The 20,557-nt window shown below is 48.4% G+C and overlaps 1 protein-coding gene across 2 annotated transcripts; it reads right to left on the bottom strand.

Annotated features, from left to right (window-relative positions):
- Positions 1–84: 84 nt before the first annotated feature.
- Positions 85–8,656, bottom strand: ZNF692 (zinc finger protein 692). Of its 2 annotated transcripts, none has more exons than XM_030844699.2 (12): positions 8,531–8,656; positions 7,667–7,854; positions 7,353–7,384; positions 6,746–7,009; positions 6,156–6,204; positions 5,938–6,063; positions 5,374–5,595; positions 5,209–5,286; positions 5,033–5,111; positions 3,465–3,579; positions 706–805; positions 85–563 (listed from the first exon to the last, which is right to left on the bottom strand). In XM_030844699.2, exons 2-12 carry the CDS (start codon positions 7,840–7,842, stop codon positions 266–268), a joined length of 1,539 nt encoding a protein of 512 aa, XP_030700559.1. In that variant the 5' UTR covers positions 7,843–7,854; positions 8,531–8,656; the 3' UTR covers positions 85–265. The 2 variants fall into 2 exon arrangements, with proteins under 2 accessions (XP_030700559.1, XP_030700563.1); XM_030844703.2 differs by lacking the exon at positions 8,531–8,656 and adding an exon at positions 8,355–8,432.
- Between the last annotated feature and the right edge of the window lie 11,901 nt (positions 8,657–20,557).

The following is a 20,557-nucleotide window of genomic DNA, read 5'->3' as shown; positions in this document are numbered from 1 at the left end:
TCCAGGAGAGCCTGCTTCCAAAGGAATCAAGATTCCTATACCTCAGGTGCCAAAACACTCGCTCTGCTGCTCTGCTCACACACGTCCATGTAAAATACTGGGTTTATTCTGTCCTTTAGGAAGACTAAAGTAGCCTGGCTCCCCTAGAGCACAGTCTTGCCCCTGCCCTGCACTCCCCATCACCCTAGTCCCCAGGGCCCAGTCATCTGGCCCTTCTTGCTCCTTTCCAGTCCCTGGCTCCCCAAATTCTGGGGAGTGCTCACTGCTAAGGGAGCAGTGTGGGAGCCTGAGGAGCCAGAGAGGGCCTGGCTCCCTCGTCGGTCCCCAGGGATGCAGGGGCAGAGATGCTGGAACAGGACTCCAATGGACCAGCTAATTCTTGTGGGGCCAGGAGCAAGGCGGGGTGGCTTTTGCTGCGGTGAGCTGTGACACTGTCTGGCTTCTCGAAGCGCTTGCCGCAGAACTCACAGGGGAATCGCAAGGCAGCCACCGTCTCTGCATGCTTGCGCCGATGCCAATTCAGGGACGCCTTCTGGCGGCAGGTGAACCCGCAGATCTCACACCTGAGCCAGGGACAGCAGGGGGAAGAAACGGGCCTCAGCCCATCTTGACTTCCCCAGGGGTTCCTCCTGGTCCCAACTGCCCCGATGTCCTGCCAGCACCTCCCCATTTCCCACCACCCTGGGCTCTCTTCCCCACACTCACTGCAGGGGTTTCTCTCCAGTGTGGATGCGCCGGTGGATGACCAAGTTGCTGCTGGTGCGGAAAGACCGGGCGCAGAACTCACAAATGTAGTCTCGGGTATCTGTGGGCACATGGGGGACAGCCCAGCATCCATCCCCAAGCTGAGGCCCTTCCTTGGTCCACCCCCACTGTCCCCCAAAGGAGTACTGTCCCTATTCAGCCTGCATATCTCACTCCTCCCACCACCCCCCAACAGTGCCGTGTGACCTGTCAGATGCCCTGTGGGTGTCAAGAGCCAATCCCCTCTCCTTCCTCCCTGAACCTGCCCCCCTGCCAGCTCTAACAGCACCTGCCCATCGCCCATCTCCAGCAGTTCTCACAGGCCTGCTGTGGTTTTTCTCTTACACCTCCTGCAGCAGAGGAGGTAGCCTTGCTTTTCATGGCATCCTGTAGACCTCTGTACCACTGCTGCTCTGTATACCCTGCCATCAGACCACACACACCCCTACAGCCTTCATCCCCGTCACGCTCCTGCACTCCACACAGCTCTGGCTCCAGGCCCTCTCCTCAGCCATCACCACTGCTGTCAGTTTGTTTTCTACATGTCCCGCACTCCCCTCCCCTGTTCCCTGACCTTCACTGACCTGGCCGCCCCCCACAACCCTTCTCAGCCACCATTCCCAGGTCATGCCCCATCACTGCACCACCTTGAAATCACAATTTCAGACATCCCAGTTCCGGCCAGGGCCCCCTACCTTGTCCTGTTACAGTTATCCCACAGTTCCAGGCTGCCGGTCCAGCAGCCCACTGCCTTCCCACTGTCCCCCTCCCCTCTCTTTGCCCAGTTCATTTCCAGGGCATCTTTGTAGCCTTCCTCCACTCACACTACCAACTCACCTGTCCCGCTCTTCCTCAGCTGTGCCTGCTTGGTTAAAGCCCAACTCAGGATAAATACAACCCTTGGCCTGATCCAGGCCGGCACACGTACGCCAAGGGGGGCGGAAACACAACCTACAACACCCCACCCTCACCCCACTTTGAGCTCTACTTTCATACACAACTACAAGTGTCAAGCCTCACCCCCGCCGCACACACACAATGCCTCTGCATCTCCTTGGTCAGTTCACTCTCCCACTTTCTAGAGTTCAGAAGGGCATTTTCCACATGACCTCCTCTTTCTACCAACCTCACTCAGCAGTGACCTCGTTTTATAAGTCACCAAGAAGAGGAGCCAGGAGAGAATGCCCACATCCTCCCCCCACCTAATCTACCAGCCAACTTGCTTCTGTGCCCATATATGTGAATAGTCCCTGCTTCCCTGTGGCTGCCCTCCAGCTGTGCTCAGATACACCCCTCCTCAACGACTTAAGGTTGCTCAACCCACCCTGGCATCAGCAAGCCTTTCCTCTCTGTGGGATCATTCCCATCTCTGTGCTCAGGCTCACAGCCCTCCAACTTACACCTATTTCTCTGCTTGTCTTCACAGTAGAACTCTGAAGAGTTGTCCATACTTGCTGTCTACACTTCCTTAGCTCGTCTCTGCTCTGAACCCAGTCCATTCTGGCTGTCATCTCCCTTGTCACATGCCATTTTGTCATCTGGTCAAGGATGGCTTCCCATGGCCCTGCCTGGTGGCCTGTGCGCATCCTCATCTCACTCAGCTCTGCAGCACCGGCACATCTCACCCCTCCCTCCTCCCTGGAGCACTTTCTCCACTTGGCTCCTCAGATACCGCTCTCTTCACCTGCCCCAACAGCACCTCTGCAGCTGCCCTTCCTACCTGCCCTGCTCAGACCTCTTCTCTACCTATGTTCACTCTCTCCCTGTAGGAACACTCCACCCATGGCTCTAAACACCACCCATATGCTCATGATGAACACTTTTTTCTTGCCCAACATCTCCCCTGAACACGAGATTCACGTTTTCTGGGATACCTAAGTAGCATGTCCCAAATCAAATGTCATGTGCCTTTTCTGAGGCCTGCTTCTCCCTCACTTTCAGGAAGTCACATCACCTTCTGCCCAGTTGGCTCAGGCTGGAACCCTCCAAGTCACCCCTGACTCCACAGTCCTACCCATGGACAATCTGTTCTTCCCACAGTAGCCCTGGCTCCAACTTCACTCTCTTGTCAGTCTCCAGCCACTTCTCATCAACTTGACTGTCTAGGTCACTATCACTGTGCACTGCACATTCCTGCTATCCCCTATTCTCCACATGGCAGCCACAATGCTCCTTTTAAAATCAGTTCTGTCCCTCCCTCCACCGCACTGGTGCCCGTCACATTTGCCAACCGATGGTGGTCTTGAAGGCCCCTACCACCTATCTGACCTCTCTTCCTTCCTTTCTAATCTCCTGGCCTCCTCTCCATTCCTGGAACATGCCCGCAGATGCCAGTTTAGGGTCCTCTCATGTGCTGCCTCTCATGTGGATGTGGCGAAGCCTCCATTCCTCCCTTCACTTAGGTCTTTGCTCAAAGCACCTTTCACAGCTCTTTGTAGCCCTTCACTAGAGTGGACATCTTAGGTGAGTACTGCCTGCTTTATTCACTGCTGTAGCCCAGCACCTAGAACAGTTTCAAGCAGGGAGGATCTAAACACACAGAGAGTGCAGGATGAGTGTGTGAGTGAGAGTTATCCCAGAGCAGTGTGACAAGACCTGCAGATAGGAGATGACTGGCCTCATGGGGGAGGGGAAGGGACTCACAGAGGGAGGGGAAGGGACCCACAGGGGGAGGGGAAGGGACCCACAGGGGCAGGTGAGGATGCATTTCCACCACTCACCACTGTGCAGCTTCACATGCTCCTTCAGGTGTTTCTTAAAGTTGAAGGACTTCCCACAGGCCGGCTCTGGGCAGGAGAAGGACTTTTGGTGGATGTGCTGGTACTTCTTGTGGTGCTAGGGGAGGAAGCACATGGTTTCCTCAGGGCAACCACCAGAGCTGACCCAGCAGGCAGGTTCTTCTGCCGTCTCCCACAACAGTTCTCCTTGTCACCGCCAGCTCATATCATCCTGGCCAGTCCTCACCTATACATAAGCACCCCAATCCCATCCCTTCCTGACCCCAAACTCTGCCCTCACCCTATCCTGCCCTCAAGTTCCATTATCTCACCTCTTTGTCACAACCTCACCTTGCAATGCCCAGGTCCTTGAAAAAAGTGCACTTCTGGTGACACTCTTGGTTCCCTAACTATGGATTTGCCATCTGCCAGGGATGGGAACACATTTTTTGGTGGGTATGATTATTCTCCTTGATATCAATATCAATGTACAACAATATCACTCAGATGGCCTACTTTTTATTAATAGCTCACCATGGGATTATATCATTTTCTCCTAAATCTGCTTTGGAAGCACACACACACACACACACTCCTTCTCAACCTGGAACACTTTTAAGGATAGTGTGTTCTTCAACCTTAACTCCCCAAGTATTTCTGGGAAATATTTCTCTTTTTATCTGGTCTAATTTCACCTCCTGGCTCACTAAGTTGCATGCGCTTTCCCTTTCTCCATAATCCTATTTTCCCATAATTAAACTGCTGCTGGGGGCTACTTCAGTCTCCTCCATTAATAGACTCAAGTATGTCTGACCAGCCCTGCTGAATGTTCTTCTCAGAAGCCCAGAGCTTCACCACCACTTGGGGACCTTCCCCCTCTCCCAAATCCCATCCACCCAGGCTTCACCATCCCTCGGGTCTGGGTCCTCTCCCGGCCTCAGAGCCCTGTGAGGGCTCTGGCTGAGTGTGGGACTGGGACTCTTCTCTCTCTGTGCCTCAAACCTCTCCTGCAGTGAGGCTGGGGACAGGTCTGTCCCCTAATCCTCCTGGAGTGAGGACCACCCACATGAGACAGCAGGGCGAGGCAGCCCGATGGAGTGAGGAACCGAACACCATGACACACTAGCTGAGAAGCCTTGGGCAACGCTTGGCATTTCTGTTTTCCTTGGTTTCCTCATCTGCAAAGCAGGAGTAGTACCAGCACCCACTTCATAGGAATGCCGAGAAGATCAAAAGACTTGACACATATCAAGTGCTTAGAATAGTCACTAGCACCCCAAAAGCCTGAGGAATGCCACCATCATCTCCATGTGGTCATCAGAGGGCCTGTGTAACAAGCAGTAGTGGGCAGCAGCTGCGCACCTGGGGCTTGGTTTTCTGCCTTATCTACCGGTCATCTGGATTAGTGATTATTAACTATAGGCAAGCTCTGCACGTCCATCCCAACTCTTCTCTCCCTGGCTCTGAACTCCCCCCACACCCTAGGCTTCTTTGCCTCAGCTTTTCCTTCAGCCCTTCTCCTCCACCCATGAGGCTACACAGAACCCAACCTGTACCCCTCACATCCTCACATTCAAATACTGCCGGTTTGAGAAGATCCTTCCGCAGCCAGGGAAGTCACAGGGCAGCAGCTCTCTTTTGGCAGCTTTCCTGGGGGAGGAGAATAGGAAGCATGAGGACTTGTGCAGGCTCTCCTCCACCTCGCTCCGCTCCCTTCCCCACCCAGAGCCACTTCCCCCAGTCCTACCTAATTCTCTTGGGGCCGATCTGAGCAGTGTCCTCATCCCATGCCGAGGCCAGAGCAGACTGAGCCTGACTCCCAGGGCTACGGGCAGCAAAGAGGGAGCAGAGGGCCTCGAGGGAGGGCCATGTCCCAGGATGCCCCTGCCCTCTGTCTCAGCCATCAGGTTACCTGGCCAGGGGCTCAGTCTGCTGGTCTGCTTGAGGGGTCCCACTGAGCTCTGGCTGTATCCTGACTTCCACAGGCAGAGGAGCTCCAGAACCCAATGAGGATGCTGATGAGGATGGCGAAGCAAGAGGAGTTGGGACAGCTGCAGGGGCCGGGGGTATCTCCCCATCCTTAAGTGCATGGGTGACAGGGGAAGGGGGTGGTCTGGGAGCATCTGGCTCACTGCTGAAAGGAGAATGAAGAAGAGGAAGGCATTATCTCCCTGGATTCTCAGCCAGCCCCAGCCCAACCCCAACCCCTAAACTGCAAAGATCCCAAACTCAGAACAACCCTACCCCTACCACAGGCTCCCTGTTCATACCTACTTTCAGCTTTCATTTTCCCCCAGAGCCTAACTTCCTTTCCACCCAATCCAAAGCCTCTAGTTCTTTCTGCCTTTTCCAAAGCCTACCCTGCCCTCTCCACCAACAAGCCCCTCCCTCAAGTCTGCAGAGCTCTGGGTTCCCCAGCCAGTCACCCCCTCCCTCCTCCTGCTCTGCTCAGCACCCTCCCTCAGCCCCAACTTGCTCATCTGGGGAGGAGCTGTAGGTCCATGGGCTGGCATCACTGAGCATCTCCTCTTCATCCTCATCTTCCTCTTCCCCGTCTTCTTCTCCTAGGGATGGGAAGGCCTCTGGCGGGGGTCCCACCTCTCTGCAGGTCCAAGGAAGGCAAGCAGGAGGTCGTGCTCCCTCACTCCCATTGTCCACCCAGGTCTATCTTGTCCCCCCCAACCCCAAACTCACCTGGGCAACCTGGCCTCCTCAGTCCTCTCATCATGCTTAGATTCCAAACCTGTTGGCATAGGTAGGGTCAAAGGGGAAGGAACCCTGTATTGGAGGGATGAGGACAGGTGGAGTTCTAAGGTCTGAAGTGGTAGGAAGACTCTTAGGAAGGAGGAAGAGGGGGCAGAGGCTACTGGAGTGGGAGGGGCTGTTTTATTTTAGAGATGGTACATTCACATGGTTCAAAAAACAGGGTTTTTTCTTTGAACCATGTGAAAAGTCTCCTTTCCAATACTATACCCCAGCCACCTCATTCCTCCTACAGGTAACCTGGTTTCCTACATGCCCTTCCAGAAATATCCTATACATTCATAAGTACATACAAATATTTTCCTTTCTCCTCTTATTTTTCCACCAACGGTAATATACCATACATCCAATTCTGTATTTTGCTTTTCATACCTAAAAGTATATTTGAGGATGTATTTCCTTGTCACCATAGAGTTTTTCCACGGAGAAAGGATCATTTTTAAAGAATGGGGTTCTGAGCTACAGGGACAAGAACACTTTTCCCTCCTTTTTCTCCATAACTCTTCTTTCCCCCAGCCTACCTGCGGGCTCTGGCCCACTCCTGGCTTCTGGGCACCAGCTTCTCTGGCCAGTACTTGCAAGGGGGACCGGATTGGGCTCCTCTGGAGATGTGGGGCCTGAAGAGGGGCCCCAGGAGAAGGTGTGGCCGGCTGAGCACTCCCACACAAGCCCCCCATCTCGGCCCCCAGGTCCCCGCAGCCCAGGCACCAGGCTGCACTCTCGACTGTGAGCATGAGACAGGAGCACCAGATACTGCAGACCCTTGGGGGCCACAGGCTCAGGACCTAGAGCAGTGAAGGCAACAGTCAGGGTGAGCTGGGAGGTCCTCTCCTCTCATCCTGGAGATCCACACTCAGACAGCCCTGTACCCCCACCCCCTGGGCAACCCTGGTCCCTAATCCAGTTTACCATTCTTCAGAGCCCAAACCCCAGTGTTCTGAGATATTGCTCCCTTCTCCACAGGCTGCCTCCTTGGGCTCCCCAACTCCCCCATCTCTTCCCAAACTCACTCAAGGCTCCCTCTTATCCAATCCCCTTAGGGAGGGTGTTTCTGGGTCACACAACTCCTTGTTGCCCCTATTCTCTCTCTGGCTCCTAATCCTCTACCCCTAGCCATTCCCTACCCACCTGCACAAAGCACGCAGCCTGAAGAAGTGTACCTGCCAGGGGGACAAGAGGCAGGTCAGGTGGGGGCCCATGTGGCCAACTGCCCTCAGCTCTGGGCATTCACACACTTACGGGGTCCCCTATTCTCCTGGACCAAGAGGTGGGGGGAGACCCTGGGAGGCCACAAATCACACTGGCCTTACTGCTGAAGTGATAAATCTGCCAGTGGGAAGGAGCAGCAGGCCAGCACTTGATGTGGGGGAAAGGGGGCGGGTAGGGTGCTGGGTGTTGCAGCCTGGGTGCCCTCCGCCAGAACCCTTGACCCGGCCCCTAACCGGTCCAACAGGAACTTGGCCAGCTGCGAGTGCAGGGAGAAGCCCAGCTGCTCCTTGAGGAGGCACCACTGTTCCATGTGGCCGCCCAGGCGGATGCGGCACTTGCTGCGGCGCGCGTCCAGCTGCCGCCGCTTCTCTCGCCGCCTGCGGGATGCGTCCGCAGGGGAGGCAGCCATGAGTACCAGGGCCTGCGGGGTCGGGGAGACACGCGTGTGGGCCGACCTGATCCGAGGCCAGAGGCCCCGGTTCCACCCACCGCTGGGGCCTCAGTTTCCTCAACGGTGAATTGGGGCAGAACTAAACCACTGCAATAGCATTCGCTGCCACTGGGTCCAAACCACTTCTGCTTCCATTACAGGGCGTGTAAATTAGCGCTATGGGGTGGGTATCTTGGGGGTGGGAGGCAGGGGTACTGCATCAAAGTCAGAATGGCCTGATCCTGGGCCCACTGACGTGAAGAACTGGAGCTATGGGTAAGGAAATTTCGACTAGGAAGGGGCAGAGGGTAAGGTAACAGTTTCATCTTCAAAAGGGCATGGGTCTTCACTGGTTGATGAGGGAAGGAGAGGTCGTGTGCATTGGGAGAGCTCCTCATAGTTGGGTCGTTGTGGGTGGAGCCGGGACAGGAGGGCGGGGAAGGGGGGGTCTGGGGCCCACTCCGTCTCGGGCCGCCCCACTGAACACTCACACTGCGTCGGATGGGCCAATTCCTAAGGCAGCTCCCAGGCCGCCCAGAGCTCCCGCCGCGGCCCACTCCCACCCCGGCCTTACCTGAGCGCCCCCACCCGCCCTCATCCCGACTGCGCCTGCGCCTCCCCAGCGTCGCGCGCAGGCCCGGAGAGCGGCGGGAGGACAGGGGCCCACCTAGCGCGCGCCGCCTCCGTTTCTCTTTTAAGAGGAACCCGTCCCCCTTCGCGTCGGTGGCTCCAGCTTGGAACTGGGGCCGGGGCTTGCCGGGGAGGGGAGAGTCGGAGGCTGGCTGCGCGCGCCTGCGCACTAACCGCCCAGCGCAACGCCTGCTGGGAGCCTTGATTCCCACACAAAGTGTTCAGCTTTGTCGCTGAGCCCTGCGGGGGCTGTGGACGGGTCGCTTCCGCGGCAACCGCCTGTGCTTGGTGACCAAAGTTATGGGGAAATGGAATAAGTAGGGCGAAGCCCTCCTCCCGTGCGCCGACCCCAGCCCCTTCAACCTGCCCAGGGACGTGGCTTCTGCAGTTGTTCCTACTTTGTACTTCACCTTCGTTTCCCCCGCCCCCACCCAATTGCCACCAAGAAGCAAACACGTGCTGCAGAATCAACCACTTTTACCAGGGAAGCCCCAGAATCAGATACCTTTAAAACCAATTAGAGCCCTCTCCAGACCCCCAAGGCAACCACCACCTACGGCCCATTCCCTCTGTTTCCCGTCAAAAGTCATCCGAAAAGTTGCCTAGATTTGCAGCGGACTATTCCGCATTTCATTCCCTCTTCAGTTGACTCGCATGGAGCTTTTCTCTCCACCGAGCCACTGGAATGGCGCTTGTCAAGGCCACTTGGGATAGCCACTTTGCTAAAGGCAGCGGTCAGTTCTCTGCCTCTCTACCCCTAGAGCAACATCTGACAATGTAGATATTTCCCTCCATGCAACGCCCCAACCTCCACTACAGGTTGGCTTCTGTCACTTCACACGCTCCTGGTTTTCCTCCCTCCTCATCGGCTCCTCCTTTTCTTTGCTGGATCTTTATCCACTGTCTAGGCAAAACAGATTGAGTGTCCTCTGGTTTGGGCTTTGGCCCTGGAAAAAGTCCTCTCTCATATTTCTTCTTGTTTGATGTATTTGGCCCCATGGCTTTAAATACAGTACACTGATGACTCCCAGTTTATATTTCCAGCCTAGCCTTCTTTCAGCTCCAGACTCATATCTAACTGCCCACTTTACACTGATAATTGAGTTAAGAACTAGAACAGTGCCTGGCACATAGAGAGCAGTGACAAAAGCTAATTGATATTTTCTCAAACATGAGTGTGGCTAACACATAACACTTAACAATCCTTGCCCGTCTCCTATCTCAGTAAATGTTGCCATCATCCACCCACTTGTTCAGAACAAAAACCTGGGAATGATCCTTGACTCTTCTGTAATACCAACACCATATATTGATACATCAGCTAGTCCTGCTGATACTATCTGTAAAAATATATCTTGAATCCAATCACTTCTGGCCCTCTACACTGCTAAAACCTTACTCCAAGTCACCTGTATTAGTTTTCTGTGGTTGCTGTAACATCACCACAAACTTGGTGGCTAAAAACAGCAGACATTTTTTCACTCATAGTTATGGAGGCCGGAAGTTCGTATCAAGCTGTCATCCGGGCCATATTTCCGGCAAAGGTTCTAGGGGAAAATCCTTTCCTTGCCTCTTGTAGCTTCTAATGATGACCTGGCATTATCAGGCCTGTGGCCACATCACTCCAATCTCTGTCTCCCTGGTCACATTGCTACCTCCTCTTTTGTCTGTATCAAATCTCCCTCTGCTTCTCTTTTATAGGGACATTTGTGAAGGTATTTGGACTGACCTAGATAATCCAAATAATCTCTCCAACTCAATATCCTAAAATAATCACATCTGCAAAGTGTTTGCCAGATTGATCTGCTTCTTTCACTCTCACCCTCACAAAGCAGGAAGGAGCAAATCTCCTGCTTAAAACCTTTCATGTTTACCAGTACAATCCCAAACCCTTATTATGGCCTCAAGGCCTGTGTGGTCTGGCCCTTGGCTGCTTCTCGGCCACCCCACCTTTCCTCACTTTGTCCACTCCGTCCTACTATTCCCACTTTTTTGCTATTTCTCAAATGTACCAAGCATGCTGGAGGGAGTTCCTTCTCTCCGGATCATCCACTCCCCAGCTCTTCATGGTGTTGTTTCCTTCTTACGTAAATCTTAGCTCCAAGATCACCTACTCAGATCCTTTTTGTCATTCTCTGCCCCACTGTGTCTTCTTCCTTCTCCGTCATAGCACTCATAGTTCTCTGAAATCAGTTTAGGAACTTATTTGCTTGTGTGTTTGTTGTTCGTATATGATGATTGTCGGCTATCCCAAGCTTCTCCTCTGTGGCCTAAACAGCCCAAATGACATGCTGTCCGATCATAAGCTACCCTTTAGGATGAAGCCACTATGTCCTGCCGATATCATACTCTTGCATTGTGGTACCAATGACTCAACATGATATTTGTCTGCCCAGTATAAGTTTGGAAGAAAGATCACCCACCTTATTCCAGATACTTTACTAATTAATGATGATCTTTCATTAATCAAAAGAACAGGACTCCACAGGGGACAAACAGAAAAAAAGACTTTATTCTTTCCCTTCATGGTCCCTTACTAGACATCTGCAAAATCCTGATTTCTCTGTCCCATGGATGAAATCACAAGCGAGTTCCATAATTCTTGGTTACTCTTAGATAATAAAAAGTCCTTTATTGATTTGAGACCCAAGAACACTCTTGGTTCCGTCAGTCTGATACTGTTCAAAATAATAAAGCTCTAAACTCCTTAATCCTCCAGTAACCCTCTCCAAAGAAATCCTCTTTTTTTCTCTCAGCCTCTCTTCCATTTCTTACATCATTGAAGTAAGGGATGAGCCAAGCCTCATCCTTTGTAATAAATCCTGAAGAGAAGCACTAACTTCTTTGGCATGGAGGGGAAGGGGGGATTCTCTATATTTGTTCTCTGCCTTTAGTGATACCTTAGCCCAATCTGAGACTTTAAGAGTTCCATTCTTTCACCCCATTGCAAAGGTTAAGATTAAATTTGAGCTTTTTGTAGCTTTAGCCCTGTTGAGTTACACAGAGTTTACAGTCTCTTGAAACTGCCAATTTTTTTTTCACGGGAAGTTCGTAAGTCTCCCTATGAAGAACTTGTGAGCTAGGTGACGGGATCCATGGGGGGCATTACATTTATCCTCATGACATTTATTTTTCCTGGACTCCAGATGGTAACCTAGCTTCCTCCTTATCCCCTGCCTTGGGAAAAGCCATATCTAATAATACTGCTGTATCCTCTTAGTTCTCAGTATCTTCTCTCTAAATAGAAAAACCACCTTCCACTCCCCTGGTCCAAGAAGAGCCAAACTGCTACAGCGTTGTAACAAACCGGTGATCCGAAATCCTGAGAAGGCTCATTTGAGGTGGAGAAGGAGCACTCCACAGGTAGTTTATGCCCCAAATTTCATGAGACCCACAGACAGTATTAGACCTTTTCAGGCCCCAAGTCTATGCACGAGTCCTTCCTCCCACCCTTTGTCTCCCCCTCATCCAATCAACGTCCGGCATCTGTTTTCTCCAGCCAATTACCATCTCGAGGAGCCCTGTCCCGTTTGTCTTCGCCCCCTGACCATCAGTGGGCGGTGCCTGCGTTCTGAGGACAATCACACCCGAGTATGGCCCGCCACTGCTCTCCTTGACGCCATGCGGGCGAGGCGGAACTGTAGATAAGAGTCGCGGGCCGCCTCTGCTCTTGGCAGGATAGCTCGCCCGCCTTGCGTCTGGAGACCCAAGTCCCAGCCCGGGAGGGCGGAGGACATGACGGAGAAGGAGGCCGGCTCCCGGGAGACTTCGCCGTCGGGAATGTTGCAGCAGCAGGGGTGCTTTCGGCCGCTGCGGCAGGGGGCGCGGCGGAGCACAGGACGCCGGTCGCAGGGAGACATTGTGTACCAGGTGCTGAAGCAGCAGCTGTCCAGCGACGCCGTGGTCGTACTGCACGTGGTGGAACGGGGCCTCTTCAACCAGATAGCGCGCGAGGTGACCCGGCTCAGGCGGGAGGGCGCGGACCTACGAGACGAGCGTCGGGCCACCGGGACTGCTGAGATCCGTGCCGCCCTCCCGTCGCTCTTGTCCGCGAGAGCTGCGTTTCGTGCCCGCACGTCCTCCTTCCTGGCGTGTGGCCGGAGGGTGTTCCGCGCGCTGCCCGCTCGAGTCCGGAGGAGCGGGCTCCGCCTGGGGTCTCCCTGGGACAGGCCCTGCTGCCGAATGCTTGCGGAAAATCGCAGATTTACAGATACAACTAGGTTATCATCCAGGCTGTAGCAGAGATACGTGCACCTGGGCCTTTGGTGTGTTGGGGAAGAAATGAAGGTGTTTGCAGAGTAAATACCCAGAAAAGGAAGAAACATTTAAAATCAGGCAGGGATGTCATGGGCTCCGGTAAAGGTCCACGCAAACGTGGGAGGTTAGAATCCAGGCACCTGGACCACTCCTTATGCCTCACCCCCTGGTGAAGATGGAAATAAAGGGAAATCTGATTTGCTCTCAGTAGAACCTGGCTTCTTAATGTGCTGCTTTGTGGGGTGTATGTGATGGGTGAGGAAAGCTCAGACAAAGATAGGGCTCCTCCAGTAGAGGAAGTGTCCTGTCTCCTCTCCTCCATCCCTAGTTCAGTATTTCTCCTCTTAGTCATCTTCATCCCCTGTACCAGGTCTTTGCACTGTCTTGCTTGTGTATTCAAATGTAGATGAGAGGTGAAGAAGCCAGAAGGGCAAGTAGAGAGTGCTGACAAAACACTAGCCACCCAAACCAAGCTTACTAGGGGAAGAGGAGCCTGAAATGAGGACTGAAGGGTAAGGAAGAGTCCTTCCCGTTCCCACACAGGCCCCCTACATTTTTCTCCTATTTCCTGGCAAGCTAGGACTCCCCACCTAGAACTCCCTGCTGCTTACCTCTCATCCTGCTCCACTTCCTGGGTTTATTCCTTCCCTTTCATTTCTGTTCTCTCTTATTCCTGTTTTATTCTCTCCATCTACTGTCATTTCTTCTGTTTTACTTCTGACTACCCCTTTTTCCTCCTTTCTGGCCCTCAATGCATATTCTTGCCTCCCTTTTCTTTCTGTCTTCTCCCCTTTTCCTTACCTGTCTTTCATCTATTTTTCTCTGTACCTAGAAAGTTTTACATTTGGGCCAAAAATGGATCCAACCAATCCTCTACTGCCATCTCCCAGCATCAGGCTTCTAATACAGAAGAATTTGTGAGTTACCAGCATTCTGAAGTCCTTTCTTCTAGTTCTGTTCTTGTTGCATTCCCCTCCTGGTCTGTTCAGTCCACTCACCAGGCCATATGTGGATGGTTCCCAAATGAACCATCTCTCCTTGCTTCCACCCTCCCCAGGACCTGGTGAATCTTGCCCTCCACAGACTGTCCATTCAACTGGTGAGAAATGAAGCCACTTCCACCAGTGAGAACTGGGAAACATGGTTGGAATTCCCTCATTGTCAATCTTCAGTTTACTTTCTCCAGGAGTATCTAAAACAGCTGTGGCTAAACTTCCCGTTGGGAGCCCTGAGCAGAGACTGCAGTCTGCTGGATTAAACTGTTGGTCTTCATGCCTCATTAGCCTTGACACCCTTTAGGCTTTCTCTGAAATTCATGCAGAGGCTAACCACACCATCCCTCTTTTCCTAGCCCAAAACCCTAATGAAAATGCTCTACCTTGAGAGCTAAATAGACAGGACTTGATCAGAAAGCAACTCTTAAGAATCCTAGAAGCCTGCTATAGCTGTGTGTAAAAATGCTCCCCATCAGTGTCCTTCCCATAGCCCTGTTTATCTAGAAGGCCTGGAAAAGGAGGAAAGGAGGTAACCTGCTAACAGCCCCAGTAGTAAAATAAGGTGAGAAGCATGTTTAGTAGGTAAGGACATGTGTTGGGAAAAACTTTTGTTGTAAGGCCTGCTTCTGATTATGCCAACCCTCTCCCTGGGTTGTAAAGACACCCAATATGATGCCTAAAACAAGATGCTTACCCCTCAGCCCTCTCCACCAAGAAAACCCAAGTCTGGCTATTGCATCTGTTGAGATGACTATTTCAAGTTTATTAAATGAAGTCTTGATATTCTGAGGGCAGTAATTTCAGACTAGAAAGCAAAACTGAGCTCTTGGTGGACATCGGGAAAAGGAGATGGGATCTGAAAGTTGCTTGGTAGCAAGAAGTGGATGGTGTTCAAGGGGCATACAAGAAAATTGTTGGAGACAAGTGAGGTGATTCACATCTCCACTGAGACTTGAAAATAAGTCTATTTTCTTGGAGCACTTTAAGGTCATGACAACAGAATGAACAATGATATGGGGGTGGTCATGGGGAATGGCTTGCAGGAAACATTTTCTCCCTTACCATGTGCACCACTGAAGTCCAACACCGAGAGAGGAGGAGAGTTGGCAGAGCACTGTGGGAGGCTTTTTAGAAGCTATTATAAGACCCTCTTTGTAACCCGAGCATCTAGACCTACTGAGTCACCTACTCCCTGGCAGCACCATATATTGGAGCCTAGGAGACAGCAGATGTGATGCTGGTAAGTCCTCCAGGATATCCAAAGCCATTACTAGCTGAGGGTCTAGGCCTTGCTCATCTACTAAAGCTCAGCTTATCTTGAAGGAATCTTGTCTTGGGGGTGGGCAGGACAGGGGAAAGGGAATGTCAAAGGAGATCAGAGAAACAACTGGGAAGCTTGGGGGAAGGACCCTGAGGCACTAAGGAGACAAAGTTCCAAGAGCAGGAAGAAAAGACTCCTCTAAATCAGATGACCCTGACTCTTCATTATTGTTCCATCCTCCACCCCATAACTCCTACCCTGCCCTAGCCTGGCACTACCTCCTCCTCAGCCTGACCCCAATTCTTGCTCTGCCCATCATCTCCACTTCACCCAGCTCCCTACAGCAAGGTAAGAAGACACCTTAAGTCCCAGGGCATTGTTATCTTGTACATGTGCATCTACTTCCAGGAGGTGAAACAGCAAAAAGGCAGCCAAGTGGAGTTAGAACCAGAGTCAGGGGCATTGCCTGTAAAGAGCTTAAATACAAAATAAAAGCAGATAAGTCAGTGCTTTTTAATTACCATCATACCCTATCAATCATAAACAATGTTAGTGATAAAACACTTGGCCCAGGTAAAATCTCCTAGTGGTCTAAATTCTAAACAACTGTAGAATTACAGTTCAGTTAGTCTATCTCAAGATCCTTATGCTTCAAGTAGCACATTCTTGTTTGTCCTTTAATAAACATTATATTCTACATGGAAGTTCATTTGGAGAACTCCCATTGCTGGGTTGGCCCACTCGGCTACACATGCTCACTTCCAAAGTAAGTTCCTAACAGTTTGGTGTGGAAGCATTTGAGCTCACTTTGGGCACATATAGCATCTCCATGGCTTAAGGTACCACATATACCTGTATTTAAATAGTGGATTCAAAATAAACCGTAGCACAGTGGTTGTAAAGATGGAGATTCAGCTTGAGTTAAACAATTCTGTCATTCTACGTAGCCACTTGCCTGGAAGCTAAAGTGGCGAAACGGTGTAAACGACAAAGTGTAATATGGTTGGTGAGCACAGATTTTAGTTTATGCATGAAATATTTTATGGAATTTGAACATTTTTTAAAATTGATAAAGCTAGAATAAATGAATCTAGAAAAGAAAATATCACATCAGTAGGAGAATTTAGCCAAATAGCTTTAAAGCTTTCCTCAGTCCTGCCCAGCAGTCTTAAAAGCTGCATCTTCTTGCTACCTGGCAACATTTCAGTTCCTCTCAAAAGGTATTCTAGGTATTTCAAGTATCTTGCTCTAACACCACCTCTCTTTCTAGTCCACTCCTTCTGGTGCACTCCTTTTTTTTTTTTTTTCTTTTTACATCTTTATTGGAGTATAATTGCTTTACACTGGTGTGTTAGTTTCTGCTGTATAACAAAGTGAATCAGCTATACATATACATACATCCCCATATCTCTTCTGTCTTGCAGCTTCCTCCCACCCACCCTATCGCAACCCTCTATGTGGACACAAAGTACCGAGCTGATCTCCCTGTGCTATGTGGCTGCTTCCCACTAGCTACTTTACATTTGGTAGTGTATATATGTCCATGCCACTCTCTCACTTTGTCCCAGCTTACCCTTCCCCCTCCCGGTGTCCTCAAGTCCATTCTCTATGTCTCAGTCTTTATTCCTGTCCTGCCCCTAGGTTCTTCAGACCATTTTTTTTTTTTTAGATTCCATATATATGTGTTAGCACATGGCATTTGTTTTTCTCTTTCTGACTTACTTCACTCTGTATGACAGTCTCTAGGTCCATCCACCTCACTACAAATAACTCAATTTCGTTTCTTTTAATGGCTGAGTAATATTCCATTGTATATATGTGCCACATCTTCTTTATCCATTCATCTGTCGATGGACACTTAGGTTGCTTCCATGTCCTGGCTATTGTAAATAGAGCTGCAATGAACATTGTGGTACATGACTCTTTTTGAATTATGGTTTTCTCATGGTATATGCCCAGTAGTGGGATTGCTGGGTCATACGGTAGTTCCATTTTTTTGTTGTTTGAAGAACCTCCATACTGTTCTCCATAGCGGCTGTATCAATTTACATTCCCACCAACAGTGTAAGAGGGTTCCCTTTTCTCCACACCCTCTCCAGCATTTATTGTTTGTAGATTTTTTGATGATGGCCATTCTGACAGGTGTGAGGTGATACCTCATTGTAGTTTTGATTTGCATTTCTCTAATGATTAGTGATGTTGAGCATCCTTTCATGTGTTTGTTGGCAATCTGTATATCTTCTTTGGAGAAATGTCTATTTGGGTCTTCTGCCCATTTTTGGATTGGGTTGTTTGTTTTTCTGATATTGAGCTGCATGAGCTGCTTGTAAATTTTGGAGATTAATCCTTTGTCAGTTGCTTCGTTTGCAAATATTTTCTCCCATTATATATTAATATTTTCTCCCATTAAATATTAATATTATTTCTCCCATTATGAGGGTTGTCTTTTCGCCTTGTTTATGGTTTCCTTTGCTGTGCAAAAGCTTCTAAGTTTCATTAGGTCCCATTCGTTTATTTTTGTTTTTATTTCCATTTCTCTAGGAGGTGGGTCAAAAAAGATCTTGCAGTGATTTATGTCATGGAGTGTTCTACCTATGTTTTCCTCTAAGAGTTTTATAGTGTCTGGTCTTACATTTAGGTCTTTAATCCATTTTGAGTTTATTTTTGTGTATGGTGTTAGGGAGTGTTCTAATTTCACTCTTTTACATATAGCTGTCCAATTTGCCCAGCACCACTTATTGAAGAAGCTGTCTTTTCTCCATTATATATTCTGGCCTCCTTTATCAAAGATAAGGAGACAATATATGCGTGGGTTTATCTCTGGGCTCTCTATCCTGTTCCATTGATCTATATGTCCGTTTTTGTGCCAGTACCATACTGTCTTGATTACTGTAGCTTTGTAGTATAGTCTGAAGTCCAGGACCCTGATTCCTGCAGCTCCGTTTTTCTTTCTCAAGATTGCTATGGATCTTCGGGGTCTTTTGAGTTTCCATACAAATTGTGAAATTTTTTGATCTAGTTCTGTGAAAAATTCCACTGGTAGTTTGACAGGGATTGCATTGAATCTGTAGATTGCTTTGGGTAATATAGTCATTTCCACAATGTTGATTCTTCCCATCCAAGAATATGGTATATCTCTCCATCTGTTTGTATCATCCTTAATTTCTTTCATCAGTGTCTTATAGTTTTCTGCATACAGGTCTTCTGTCTCCTTAGGTAGGTTTATTCCTAAGTATTTTATTCTTTTTGTTGCAGTGGTAAATGGGAGTGTTTCCTTAATTTCTCTTTCAGATTTTTTACCATCAGTGTGTAGGAATGCAAGATATTTCTGTGCATTAATTTTGTATCCTGCTACTCTACCAAATTCATTGATAGCTCTAGTAGTTTTATAGTAGCATCTTTAGGATTCTCTATATATAGTATCATGTCATCTGCAAACAGTGACAGCTTTACTTCTTCTTTTCCAATTTGGATTCCTTTTATTTCTTTTTCTTCTCTGATTGCTGTGGATAAAACTTCCAAAACTATGTTGAATAATAGTGGTGAGAGTGGGCAACCTTGTTTTGTTCCTGATCTTAGTGGAAATGGTTTCAGTTTTTCACCATTGAGAATGATGTTGACTGTGGGTTTGTCATACATGGCCTTTATTATGTTGAGGTAAGTTCCCTGTATGCCTACTTTCTGGAGGGTTTTTATCATAAATGGGTGTTGAATTTTGTTGAAAGCTTTTTCTGCATCTATTGAGATGATCATATGGTTTTCTCTTCAGTTTGTTAATATGGTGTATCACATTGATTGATTTGCGTATATTGAAGAATCCTTGCGTTCCTGGGATAAACCCCACTTGATCATGATGTATGATCCTTTTAATGTGCTGTTGGATTCTGTTTGCTAGTATTTTGTTGAGGATTTTTGCATCTATATTCATCAGTGATATTGGCCTATAGTTTTCTTTTTTTGTGACATCTTTTCTTGTTTTGTGACATCTGGTTTTGGTATCAGGATGATGGTGGCCTCGTAGAATGATTTTGGGAGTATTCTTCCCTTTGCTATGTTTTGATAGAGTTTGAGAAGGATAGGTGTTAGCTCTTCTCTAAATGTTTGATAGAGTTTGCCTGTGAAGCCATCTGGTCCTGGGCTTTTGTTTGTTGGAAGATTTTTAATCACAGTTTCAATTTCAGTGCTTGTGATTGGTCTGTTCATATTTTCTCTTTCTGCCTGGTTCTGTCTCAGAAGGTTGTGCTTTTATAAGAATTTGTCCATTTCTTCCAGGTTTTCCATTTTATTGGCATATAGTTGCTTGTAGTAATCTCTCATGATCCTTTGTATTTCTGCAGTGTCCGTTGTTACTTCTCTTTTTTCATTTCTAATTCTGTTGATTTGAGTCTTCTCCCTTTTTTTCTTGATGAGTCTGGCTAATGGTTTATCAATGTTGTTTATCTTCTCAAAGAACCAGCTTTTAGTTTTATTGATCTTTGCTATCGTTTCCTTCATTTCTTTTTCATTTATTTCTGATCTGAACTTTTTGATATCTTTCCTTCTGCTAACTTTGGGGTTTTTTGTTCTTCTTTCTCTAATTACTTTAGGTGTAAGTTTAGATTGTTTATTTGAGATGTTTCTTGTTTCTTAAGGTAGGATTGTATTGCTATAAACTTCCCTCTCAGAACTGCTTTTGCTGTGTCCCATAACTTTTCGGTTATCGTGTTTTCATTGTCATTTGTTTCTAGGTATTTTTTGATTTCCTCTTTGATTTCTTTAGTAATCTCTTGATTATTTAGTAGTGTATTTTTTAGCCTCTATGTGTTTGTATTTTTTACAGATTTTTTCCTGAAATTGATATCTAGTCTCATAGTGTTGTGGTAGGAAAAGATACTTGATATGATTTCAATTTTCTTAAATTTACCAATGCTTGATTAGTGACCCAAGATATGACCTATCCTGGAGAATGTCCCATGAGCACTTGACAAGAAAGTGTAATCTGATGTTTTTGGATGGAATGTCTTATAAATATCAATTAAGTCCATCTTGTTTAATGTATCATTCAAAGCTTGTGTTTCCTTATTTATTTTCACTTTGGATTATCAGTCCATTGGTGAAAGTGGGGTGTTAAAGTCCCCCACTAATATTGTGTTACTGTCAATTTCCCCTTTTATGGCTCTTAGCATTTACTTATGTATTGCGGTGCTCCTATTTTGAGTGCATAAATGTTTACAATTGTTATATCTTCTTCTTGGTTTGACCCCTTGATCGTTATGTAGTGTCCTTCTTTGTCTCTTTTAATAGTCTTTATTTTAAAGTCTATTTAGTATCATATGAGAATTGCTACTCCAGCTTTCTTTTGATTTCCATTTGCATGGAATATCTTTTTCCATCCCCTCACTTTCAGTCTGTATGTGTCCCTAGGTCTGAAGTGGGTCTCTTGTAGACAGCATATGTACAGGTCTTGTTTGTGTGTCCATTCAGCCAGTCCATGTCTTTTGCTTGGAGCCTTTAATATATTTACATTTAAAATAGTTATTGATATGTATGTTCCTATTACCATTTTCTTAAT

Source organism: Globicephala melas, chromosome 3 (genome assembly GCF_963455315.2).
Source record: "Globicephala melas chromosome 3, mGloMel1.2, whole genome shotgun sequence".
In the NCBI taxonomy this organism is placed as follows: domain Eukaryota; kingdom Metazoa; phylum Chordata; class Mammalia; order Artiodactyla; family Delphinidae; genus Globicephala; species Globicephala melas.
Note: the sequence above shows the minus strand (reverse complement) of the source record. Positions and strands in the feature narration are given on the sequence as shown.